Genomic DNA, 12,168 nt, shown 5'->3' on the forward strand with positions numbered 1-12,168 from the left:
TTTTTAAATAAAAAAATGAACATCGAGAACTAAATATTGACACTTATTTTTCTAAGTAAAACCTTGTATCCGTCCAATTTTCACCTTATTATTTTTTAAAAAAAATTAAAAAAATATATCCCAAATTATTTAATTTTCTTTGTGAAAAGAACTAAACACAAAAAGAGCCTTTAAATATTCCTTCTCCATCAACAAATGGATGCCAACCATAGATGATTCTCCATCCCTTTTTCATCGATCATCTCTTCTTTTCTTCAAAACCATTCATTAAACTCTATTCTTCGTAGCAAAAACTTTCCAAGGTTTCAACAATGGAGGTACGTTTCAAGCAAACAAATTTCAAAAAAAAAAAAAAAAAATTCTAACACCAACACACACTTCTTAATCTAACTTCAAGTTTTTGTTTTGTTTTCGAAATGTCGAAGAATCCTAGAGTTACCGAGATTCGGGTGAGATTGGATTGCAACGGGTGCGTGCAAAAGATCAAGAAATCCTTACACGGCGTAGCCGGTTAGTTATGACAATGCGTTGTCGCTATGCCCATGTTTGTGTTCGTGTTCTTGTTTCGTGTCTCTCACAAAAATTAAGCTTTTTTTGAATTTTTTTAGGTATATCCGATCTCTACATCGATCTCCCTCAACAAAAGGTGACGGTAGTCGGATGGGCCGATCCATCCGATATCGTCAAGGCGATCAAGAAAACTAGAAAAACGGCGGTTATATGTTTGCATACTGAGCCATCCGACGAGGCAACTCAATCAAAGTTAGAACCAGAGCCAGAATCAGAAACAGAACCAAAACCAGAGCCAGAGCCAGAGTCCGCCGACGAACATCAACAAAACAACACACAAGTGCCGTCACAAGAAAACGAACAAAATCACGAAGCCCCGTCGCAGGCGGACGATACCGCGGTGCCCGAGCCTAACGACGAGACGAGCCAAGCTAAACCTCGAAAAAGCCTCGAACAAATTCACGTCGTGTACCACCACCCTCCCGACTACGCCTACGATCAATACTTCCATCGAGGGAACACCGCGCAACGGAACAGCCCGCAAACCCGAGTCGAGCCGCCGCAACCACCTCGACCAATTCAAGTCACCCATAGCTACAATGCATACAAGCCATCGCCGTACGTAACCGAGTACGCATATCCCCATCGACCGCCACCACTGCCACCACCGTCGCCGCCGCCACCTTACTCACATTACTACAACCCGTCGGAGTACCAAAACCACACTTATTATAGCAGCGCAGGAATGCCACTGCAACCACCTCAGCCGATACATTATTACAGCAGACAAGAAATCCGAGGAGAGCCGTCATATACACCAACCGAATACGCATACCCTCAGTCGCCGCGAGGATATTCGCATTACAATATGGTCGAAAATTACAGCCCGCCGCTTTACTACAGCGGAAACAACGGCGGCGGCGGCGGTGGCAATATCACGTCGATGTTCAGTGAGGAGAATCCTAACGCTTGCAGAATTGTCTAAGTCCCAAAGATTCGATAAGATACTACTACTACTATTACAAGGTTTATTTGTTATTTTTGCCTATTGCATCTTCAAAAAAACATAAGAACCAAATATATCGATCATTTTTATTTACTACACAGCCTACAACCTTAAAAATAAATGAAACAAGATTTAACCATTTTTACCTCTACTGATTTCATCTGTCGATGGCGGTTCGGATGGATCGAAATCATCAATGGAAGACTTGAGAGGATGCATAGTATTCGCTTTCCTTGAACACGGGTCGTAAATCTTCCTTGCACATGAAGTCGAGAGGGAACGAAACAAGATGTCCATTTATGGATTCTAACCTTTCCGCAGGGTCTGCGCCGGAGACTTCTCCGTTTTGGAAGGTTTCCAGCTTGTTTGGGGCTATGCATAAATCGGTAGTTGTGTGGCTGAGCTTTTCCCTCCTCAAGCTCATGCATTGTCGAAGCGACGCCCTGGAGAGACAAAAAATCAGGTCGAGATAAGCTAAGTTGTATTGAGTGTCTACATGTAGTGCATCACTCTAGTATTTGTCAAATTTGAACTCGACTTGTTTAATAAAATGAATGTATCGAGTTTAGACCTTAACAAGCAGATCCACATAGAGTTTTCGAGCAGTTCAAATTGATTAACATCGGTACTTGAGAATAGAAATGGAAATGAAGGGGCATACCGTGTATGTATTAGATCGTTCGGAATACAGGCAAAGACATCTTGATAGATCATGGTATTTGTCTGCCGGCAATGAGTTTGAATGAAGAAATTGAGTTGATAATATTGAATTTTGATTGATGAAGTTGAGTAATAAACACAGAGTAGAGACACGATCCGAAAGTTTGTGTACCTTTGCTGTTGCCATCCACAAATCCTTGTAGGTTGAATCAATCACAGGGTCTTCAATTTGATTGACCTAAATGAATTCAAATATAATTTGTCAATTTCGATAAGATTTTACGGACAGAATTAGAGTATAGCCAATAGGAAAAATACCTCTCTGGGATGAAGGCCGAGGTGTTCAGACCACAGAGAAAGTCGAAGACTCAACGCAAATTTCCCAGCTTTCCAAGGCTTCCCATCTATCACCGAATCGACAAATTCTTTGTCCTCAATCACTGCTCCAATCTGAATAAAAAGAATTCAGTTACATCAAGCCATAGACAGTAAAGCCAATAATTTGATCTGTTTCAGAAAGGAGGTGCAATATGATGATAGTTATCAAAGATGGTGGTAATGAATGAATGGACATTATGATACATAGTTCCGACAACTTAGAACAACCTTCATGCAAACAAAATTGTCTTAATAAACGACAAGTTTCCATTGTACTCAGTGATGATAAGAATAGTTAGTGTGCTCGTATCAGGTTTCCCTCCATTCCATTCATTCATTTTAGATGAATTTAAACGATGTGCATGTGATATGTCCAAAGGAAGGTTAAAAGAGTATATTTCATATTACGAAGAGTACAAAAATAACGGTAATAATTCAAGAAATAATTTAGATGATACCTCAGAATCTCTGGATCCAAGCAAACTTCTGTCATTAACATTAGCAGAGCCGACCAATGTTGTACGGTCATCGATAATCATGATCTTGCTATGAACATACACCTGAGAGAACATAAAAGAATTATACGCCCAAATTCTATAGCTTTAAGAAAAAACATCGTCAATGAACAATAATAAGTTCGCATACCCAAAAACAGGAAAAAGTTCCACAAAAAGAAACGTCATCAAATGGCAAAAGATATATATACACAATATATGAGAAGAAAATTTTCATGTAGTTGGAGAACTATTACCATGCAAAGGACAATGTACTGTCTTGATTCTCTGATGAAAAACTGAGGCATAATGAAAAATATAATAGAAAAGAGACAATTCTACTATCTACCAAATCGAGCCTCAAGTTACTAAAGAGGCAGTGCGGAGAAGGGCTACAATTCAAAATTCAATATTGTTGATCAAAGAACAGGACTGAATATGAATATTTGTACAAGAAGAACATGTATGCTTACCTGACTAGTGGCAACAGGGCCCCCATCAAAAAGTGGACCATAAGCTCTGAGACCATAAAAGGATATATAATCATGCATTCTGGGGCCAACAAGGTTTTGGAGTTTATGAAGTATTGAATTAGGTCCTCTGCTTATTGTCCGATATTGCCAGTGCATAATGGCTCTCACAGATGCAGCACCAGAATCATCGACACCTCCCTGTTAAAATATAACAAGGTAAAAGTATACCAAGAACCATTGAAAACAGCTATGGCATAGCAGAAATGGCAGTACCTGGAAACCTGGTAGAAGAGGTATGACAATAATAACCCTGAAACACTTGTTTTCATTGTGTGCTCGCATAATACGCCTACACAATGCATCTAAAACACGATTCTGAATCATCTCATCACCTGATAAACCAGAGATGAAGAACTGATTCTGGAAAAGAAAAACATTACAAAAGTGCATGTTAAAATGTGACTAAAGTTTAATGCTTTGGGAACTACATTACAAAGATGTCACTCTACTTCTGTTTACAATCAACATGTCTTCTGTTCATTTATCTTTATACCAATTTTATATAAATGGAATTTCAACTTGTTTACAGTAATTGCACAAAAATTAACCCCACAAGGTAAATTTAGCAGATTTCAACACTTCAGAAGCAAACGATGACAACAAACCTCAATGTAGACATAATGCTCTGCTTTATCGATGAGTGAACAATATGCATTGTGAATACTTTCTTCAGTCTGGCTTGTGCCTGCTGACCACTGGCTAACACTCCGTATAATCTGAGAATCACAGATCATAGTTCATCCATGTGAAATGAAAATTCAAATTTGCAAGCAAAGGACATCAATTGTTACCTTTGCTGAAAGCAATTAAATAGTAAAGCACCATATAATAATAACAAAGTGGGTTTCATAAAACTCATAAAACCCACAAGTTGATCCATGTGATAGTTTTATCCTGCACATGGGGTATCGTCACCTATCCTATATTTACGCATATAAATTAGTACTACAAATGACACGATCGGATAGCTATACATGTAAATAGGCTTCGATAGATCAAAATTCATCTACTGACCTACCATAGATAGGTGATAGAGCCCCTTGTGCAGGACACACCTACCAGACAGACCAGCTACATATCAGACTTGAAAGTAAATAAATTTATGTCACGTTAAGGATCATAGGGCTTTAAATTCACCTGACAGTGACAAGAAACACGAGGACCAACTTGCCCAACTTCATCAGAAGAAACAACTTCAGCACCTTGCTCCTGTGTTTCCATCCATTCCTTTTCGGGAACTTCGAAATCAGGATGCATCACATGGGAAGAAAACTCACTAGAAGAATCCAAGGTGTCAGGATCATCCCCAAAATCCCTCATGGGCATATCTTGGATCAATGGGTCATTTTTGCTTTTATTGAAAAAGAAAGAACTCTTGCTAGATCGTCCTGATTGATCCTGAAGATCATGCAATGGGCTTGATACATTTACTTTTGGGACTATCTTTGCTGAATCAGGACAATCGGCATCTTGAGGCATCAGCAAAGGGACGTCTTGGAATGATGAGGAACAGTGCAGAGAGCCACTTCTTGTAATGTCATTATGATTGCTATAATCATTGTTACCAGAAATTTCTATCTCTCTGCTTTTTCCCAAATAATGAGGAATAACCATGTGATGCTGAGGCAATAGCAGCGGAATTGTATGTTCGTTTGGAGCCTTACTTCTCTGGAGATCACATATGAAAAATAAGCAAAAAGGAATTCCAAGATAAATTTTATTCAAAAGTCCACAGCAGAAAATGTTCAACCTTTGCATAGTTCCATCTCTGCACAAAATGCCGAGCCACATCACGGCAAGGGGCCCCCCAAAGGGCACAATGAACATCATGCCAAGGCATGCGAGGATATTTCAGTCGATCTAACTCATCCTTCATTGTGTCCTCCCATGAATTGGGTTCTGATTCCCTACAATTTAGTAACAAGTCGAGCGGTTTAAAATTAGATTGAAAATAATCGCAAAGAGTAAAAGTATTGTGGCAACACATAAAAATACTCCAGCAACTAACAACTATCCGGGTACGTGATGAGGAATGCTGTACAACAACTGTTTGTGATTTAAATTTTAGTAAGAATAGATAATAACAGAAGTTCCATGATCATCTGTGCAACTAAAGAAAAACACAGCTCCTAGGACTCAAAATACCTAAGTGGCCCATGCCAGTGGGATAGATGAAATGTTTAAAGAATCAGCTACTAGATGTTTGTGTTTTACTAGAGAATTAGAGATTTGATTACACCCAATTGATGTCATATCATATTCTAATGTATCCCATCTAAAACATGTACTCACACACCTCGGATTGTAATAATCCTTGCCTGGCCATATTCGAGATGGATGATCACCCACTTTGTGCTCAGGAGAATCATAACGACCAAAGCACAGATCGAGCCCTCCAATAAAACATATTTGATGATCCACAATAACAATTTTTTCGTGGTGAGACCTATGCACCAGAAAAATCAGCACATGTAAAATAATAATAATAATATTAAAACCATTTCTGGTACCAAATTCTATCAACATAATAAAATGATTTTCATTTATGATACAAAGCATACCATAGATAGACGCCTGTAGAAAAGTGGTCAGGATAGCGAAGCACTCTGATATTTTCATGGATGCCTAGAAGCCTTCTTTTGCTATAGACACTATTAATTTTGAGAGCTAGGGCAACCTCTTTGTACAGAAGAACATATACCTAGATAGATAATATAAATCAAGAACTACCAAGCACTCAAGTTAAACCCGGAAAAAAAAGGTCATTCATATGATGCAATGAAACATAATTAATAGATTCTTTACATGGAATTACCTGAACACCTTGCTTGGCTTTAGATTCCAGCAAATAATCAAGACGAAAGGATTTATGTTCCTGAAATGGACGCTGCATGTATAGTTCTGGGCATACCCACCACCCACATATAAATATCTGCATCGAAGATCTGATAATTGGTCACTGTAACTTGTATTCAATTATACAAATCATGGTTACTTAAAATTGGTGAAACTGACCTCTGACTTGGCTTCCTCAATGGCCAAAGCAATAGCTTCAAATGCAGCACAACCATCCACAAACCATTGAGCCTCACTACCATCTTCAGTTAAACCTCGGGGAGGAGCAAAAGAGCCAAATCGATGAGAATGACACCAACCTTCAGGTGGTCGAAGACCAGCATCATTGATTGCAGCAACCCAATTTTTTGCTTTTTCATCACTTTTGGCTCTGAGCATTACACTACGAGTACCAGAAGTCACCTGTCATATGAATCCAATATCTTTTAAAGTTTCTCAAATATACACTATGAGTTAAGGAAATCTTACATTCTAGCAAGTCTTCATTTATTACTGACATTGCCGTTTACAGTTTAAACTACAAAAATCACTTAAATGCTCATAGTCAAGTATTATACTCAAAACAGTGGCGGATCCAACTACTTTCTTGAATCGGTGTACAATTTATTAAATTATCATTTACAACATAAAAGAAATAAATTACAATTGTCTCTTAAGCGTGACAATTATACTCAAGCTGTAATATTTCAGACACTTGTGACTCTAATAACAACAATCTTCATATCAACAATCTTCATGCATCAATACCTAAAGTTACAATCCAAACGAAGAAGGAAGAAGGGATGAGTTTGAAGAAGAAATGAGTTTGACTTGGAGAATTACATTCCAAACGAAGAAATCACCAAATTGATACCCAAATTGATATGTTGTCGTGCTGTCTTTTGAATACAGAAGTATAGAATGAAAGTAGAGTAAAAGAAATTGAAGTTTGGATAGAGTATAACATTAATAAATTATATAACTAAATACTTTTTTAAAAAAATCTAATTCGACTTTTTTGATATAATTCTAAGAAGGAATTTGTGGGTAAAATTTGCTATTTAGGTATTTAGATTGAGAAAAAATATTAAATAATTAATAAATATATAGTTATATAATATATTCAAGTGGGATCCTGTAATCCCACTAGTTATATGATGGATCCGCCTCAGCCCAAAACCCAGGTACAATGAGCAAAGCAAAGAAGTAAAATCCCATAGTTTGAAGTTTTACATCTAAGCTTCCATATGAACAACAGTTGTGATTAGAGAAACCAGAAAAGCAGCAATTCTGTCTTAGGCTAAAACGGTACTCTGTGTGTAGTGTACATGACTAACCACTAGAGGCATACATAATTGTTGCCAATTAACCTCTGCTGATAACTACTGTATGAAGGGACCATTTACTGGACCTCAGCAACTGAGGTTTCACATGCTTAGATAATTGAGCTTGAGTACGTATGAGGCCCAGTGCACATTATAAGGACATTGGACATCACTCCACTAGTTGGATGAACAAGCAGTGCTAAATAGAGAATTCTCCAAGAAAATGGCTCACGCATAACTTACCCTGAAATAATGCCGCAAAGGATTGTGATCACTCACTTCTTTAGCCAAGGGTACTTGGCCATCTCCATTTCTGTCGGAGGCTGGAAGAACATCAAATACAATTATATCTAAAGGCTTTGGATCAAAAGGGTCTTTAAGAATGGCCAAAAATCCAGGTTTCAATACAGCCCAAACCTGCATATTATCCAAAACAGCATACATCAATTTCAGTAGTAGCTGCAATTTGCACAATGCTTAAGATTTTATATTAATTAAACAATAGTATAAGCCTTTGTTAAGAAGAATTAAAAACTGGTCTAACAAACTTCATTCAGTATAAGATATCATTTCGGATAAAATGATTATCAACTGATAAATAATGAACCATTACAACAATGATAAGTTTTATACTTCTGTCCACTGCAGAACATAATAACTACTCATATAGGAATGGAATTCCTTTATTGCTTCTACAAATAAGTAAAACAACAAACAAAAGTATGAGCAGGAGCAGGAGCAAGAAAAGCAAAGTTATGGACACAGAGCAGGCAAGCAGTTAACCATCATGAGCCTCTTCAAACTGGTTTATTGCTATTGAATATTGATTCAATGATCCGTAAAAGGTGTGGTCAGGGAGAATTAATTTTTGAAGATAAACAGAGTGGAAAACAGCAGTAGCCACTGAGTAATAAGAAGTAGATACATGAAAGGACATGGGGGAGATCATATTTGAATGATAATGAGTGTGATAACAGAAGATTGTATACTCATAGATATCCCCAAAAGAAAATAAGAAGAGAAAGAGAAAGATAAAAAGATAACAATAAAGCAATGCAAGCACAATGGAAACTATTTACATTTTCTAAAATAACTGTTTAGGAACGCGACCATACCTTTTGCCAGTTATCTCTACAACAGCTGAACCATTGACATGAGCAACATTTTCTATCATCAGCATCGTTGAGAATCGTTGGTAAATGGTTCACCATAACATAATCTTCCTTTAGCTTAGGACCATACTCTGGTAAAAAGGATAAAGTTGAAACTTCCAGAAACCTGCAAACCTACAAAAGCACAGAATTTCAACATGAAATAAGAGAACGGAAAAAGTTTCAATACCTAGAGAGTGCACCAAATGGAGCCAACCATTTTGGTTATTTTGTTGGGTACAGATATCAGTTTAAAACAGTAATAATGAACCTAATATGGATATAACTGCTACTCAATATCAATATATGATTAAAAGGGAATGCCAATTGAGACATTCCTGTATAGTTAAAGTCCATTTTCAACATGATCATTCTCTTATTTGAAATTGAAAACAAAATATTCAGATTAGTTCTTAGAATTCCAAATATGATATTAATAAGGCTGGAAAGTAGTTAGCCCTTGCCTCTTCGGAATTTACAATGTCTATATTGGTGAGAAACTGCTTCAAGTATCCTTGCATAGCTCCCTTTGCTCGGTCAGACATTGAATACTGTCTTCCAAGCGCTGGCCGTATGAGCGAAAATGCAGCACTAGATGGAACGTCTCTGAACAAAAAAGCACCTGTAAGGTATGTAAATATTACAACAGTAACGGATGTGTATCACTCTTTTTAATGCCTAAGCAATTTGACTAAGAAGCACCTGTTTTTAGAACTCTCATCATTGCGCGGAAAAACTGCTTCATCATCAGGTTCTTCTTCATCCTGTAAAACTGTCGTGTGGTCCACTATTCCTAAATTTTGAAGCCATTCTCTAACCTTTCCAACAATTGAATGAAGTGTAAATTATCAATAGATAAGACTAGCCTGTGCAGGCAAAATTTAAAATGTGTAGAAGGGTAGATGCCACTTGTTATTATACTGGGGATGATAACAAATCTATGGAATTTCAAGGCATGTGCACAGTCAAAATTGAACCATTCCAATAGGATATCGAATGGAATACTAAGTTAATTATAGTTCAGAAGCATAATAAAACTTATCGATATGAGCGCATTACCTGCTCCTGTTTCTCATGTATCTCCTCAATGAATTTTCGCCTCTTCAAAGCAAAGTGTAAATAAAAAACTTGTGAAGCTTTCTTCACAAGTTGCCACTTGAACTAAAACAAAAAAAGGATAAGAGTAGCCATCGTCAATTTAGATGATAATTCAAATTCACAAATAAAATGGAAAATAATCACTAACATGCAGATAAACATGTTACCAAACTGAGTTGCTAATAGCTCCCTAAAGATAATATAGTTAATACACAACGGTGAATATAATGACAATTTTGAAATGCATCTCTTCGCACTAGGGTACCACAACCGTCGAGGTAATATCTTTCTAATCACACAGATGATGCTTCCACACTTAGAAATTCAATCTTCGATAGTAATCCACCATGTCTGATTTTATACACATTTAATATTGTTTTACGATATTGAAACAAGTCCATGATTTCAAAATGAAAAGATTTTCGGGAAAAATAAAATGAAAAAAGTCCATGATTTCGAAATGAAAAGATTTTTGAGAAAAATAGAATGAAAAAAGTCCATGATTTTAAAGGGTAAGCAAATGTATGTCCACATGAATCAGAAAGGATCATCATTTCTTTACAGAGCTAACTCCACAGATCCAAAAATTCTCCTTTCAACATAGCGATGGCATTTAATCTTTCTAGAATGCTTAACATGTTTCCGATTGTATACTATAGTAAGAAATTCACAATACACTTAACCCGAAGCTAACATCCCCAAATTTGAATCGTCCAATGTGCTAATTCAATTCAAATTATTCCTAAGGCGAACATTCAATCCGTACAAAACAAACAGTCATATAACAATAAAAAACCTAATCCCAAACACATCAGAACAATCATCAATATGCAATTCATAATGAATTCGCACCTCTTTATACCGGCATTGAATCGTGTAAGTCAGTTGCATGGGGCTAATATCGCCGGCATCAGGGCGCGAAACTTGGATTATTACAGCGTTGGGCAACTCATCAAAAATCCGAGCAGGCTCGAAGGCGGAGGAATTCCTCTGATGAGCCGAGGACGGTGTCATCGACGACAACAACTCTGATTGCGCCTGCACCTCCGTCTGCATCTGCACGTACTTCGGCCCCCCGCCGCCGCCCCCCATCAATTGCTCGGTGGACGCCATAAACATTACACAGAAAATTAATCGGAAAACGAGATGACACCATACATATAAATTGAAAGATCTGATAGAGCTTCGATTTGCACCTGAAGAAGAACATCAACTTTATTCGATTTCAGGTTTGTTCATATCTCGCGTTCGATTTCAAGGTTACGGTTATAGTTCGATTCTGAAATTCGGGTCGGGTATACGGATATGGATCGCCCGCATGAAACTAGTGCCGTGCGTTTTAATCAAAGGTTAATATGTGATATGCATGACTCTGTTCTTTGTTGGTAAGATTTTATTCAAATTTGTTACTATCATTCAAGAAGCTTTTTCTAAAAATATCCAAGTTAAATATATTTTTCTATATTTATTATTATTTTTTTAAAAAAAAAAAAACTTTCTTTCTATTTAAAATTTTCTTTTATTATTTTTATTTGCATATTCAAAAGTATAATTATTTATTATAATAAAAATAATCACACACTAATAATAAAATATTTTAATTTTATATAAATTACTAATATAATAATAAATAAAAAATAATTATTTTTTATTTTTCTCATAAGTATTATAATAAAATTAATTTATATTTATAATATATCAGTAATTATTTATATCATATTAAATTAATTCAAATTTTTATTATTTAAAATTTACATTAAAATGCAAATTATGCACACAAAAAAAATAAGTTGGTTCACTTACTAGTTTTAAATTTATTTTTCATGTTAGGTATGAAATATCGTATCAGTAATATAAAAGATTATTTTTTATATTAATTTATAAACTTTTTGTGAGTAAATCATGTATATACATTATATGGCCGCAGCCGTAGTGTTCAATCTGTGCTGAACATTACACAACGTAGTAACAAAAAACAAATGATATTATTAAAGTAAATTGCAAAAAAATATCCTACACTTATACCCTATTATCACTTTTGTCTTGTATTTATCTCTTTAGCAAAATATATCTCACATATTTATAAAACTCGTTATTTATGTCCTTTTCTCGCGCGTGAAATTCACACAACGAGCCCTTACGCGCGGTCAAAGGATAGAAATAGCGACTTTTGAAAAC

At 36.2% G+C, this 12,168-nt stretch overlaps 2 protein-coding genes across 6 annotated transcripts; one reads left to right on the plus strand and one right to left on the minus strand.

Moving 5' to 3' along the window:
* The first annotated feature begins 210 nt into the window (after positions 1-210).
* LOC127250552 (extensin-3-like) lies at positions 211-1,495 on the plus strand. Of its 2 annotated transcripts, XM_051273889.1 has the most exons (3): positions 211-317; positions 426-510; positions 609-1,495. In XM_051273889.1, exons 1-3 carry the CDS (start codon positions 312-314, stop codon positions 1,493-1,495), a joined length of 978 nt encoding a protein of 325 aa, XP_051129846.1. In that variant the 5' UTR covers positions 211-311. The 2 variants fall into 2 exon arrangements, with proteins under 2 accessions (XP_051129846.1, XP_051129845.1); XM_051273888.1 differs by lacking the exon at positions 211-317 and having other exon boundaries at positions 324-510.
* On the minus strand, positions 1,488-11,213 carry LOC127250550 (phospholipase D zeta 1-like). 4 transcript variants are annotated; one of them, XM_051273884.1, is made up of 20 exons: positions 10,843-11,213; positions 9,952-10,053; positions 9,595-9,710; positions 9,357-9,498; positions 8,857-9,027; positions 7,985-8,158; positions 6,597-6,839; positions 6,397-6,513; positions 6,143-6,282; positions 5,878-6,027; positions 5,332-5,488; positions 4,719-5,249; positions 4,187-4,297; positions 3,795-3,941; positions 3,522-3,719; positions 3,013-3,114; positions 2,495-2,626; positions 2,349-2,414; positions 2,178-2,239; positions 1,488-1,959 (listed from the first exon to the last, which is right to left on the minus strand). In XM_051273884.1, the coding sequence occupies exons 1-20, from the start codon at positions 11,107-11,109 to the stop codon at positions 1,710-1,712; spliced, it is 3,378 nt and encodes a 1,125-aa protein (XP_051129841.1). In that variant the 5' UTR covers positions 11,110-11,213; the 3' UTR covers positions 1,488-1,709. The 4 variants fall into 4 exon arrangements, with proteins under 4 accessions (XP_051129841.1, XP_051129842.1, XP_051129843.1 ...); XM_051273885.1 differs by having other exon boundaries at positions 9,595-9,705; positions 10,843-10,969; XM_051273886.1 differs by lacking the exon at positions 10,843-11,213 and having other exon boundaries at positions 9,357-9,514.
* Between the last annotated feature and the right edge of the window lie 955 nt (positions 11,214-12,168).

Source organism: Andrographis paniculata, unplaced genomic scaffold (assembly GCF_009805555.1).
Source record: "Andrographis paniculata isolate CXL003 unplaced genomic scaffold, ASM980555v1 Contig37END, whole genome shotgun sequence".
Taxonomy (NCBI): Eukaryota; Viridiplantae; Streptophyta; class Magnoliopsida; order Lamiales; family Acanthaceae; genus Andrographis; species Andrographis paniculata.

Coding starts and splice junctions, on each gene's coding strand:
- LOC127250552 (XM_051273888.1), top strand. CDS start 417: ATGTCGAAGAATCCTAGAGTTACCGAGATTCGGGTGAGATTGGATTGC. Junction 511..608: donor ATCCTTACACGGCGTAGCCG/GTTAGTTATGAC, acceptor GAATTTTTTTAG/GTATATCCGATCTCTACATC.
- LOC127250550 (XM_051273884.1), bottom strand. CDS start 11,109: ATGTTTATGGCGTCCACCGAGCAATTGATGGGGGGCGGCGGCGGGGGG. Junction 6,028..6,142: donor TCTACAGGCGTCTATCTATG/GTATGCTTTGTA, acceptor TCTGGTGCATAG/GTCTCACCACGAAAAAATTG. Junction 5,250..5,331: donor AGAGATGGAACTATGCAAAG/GTTGAACATTTT, acceptor TGTGATCTCCAG/AGAAGTAAGGCTCCAAACGA.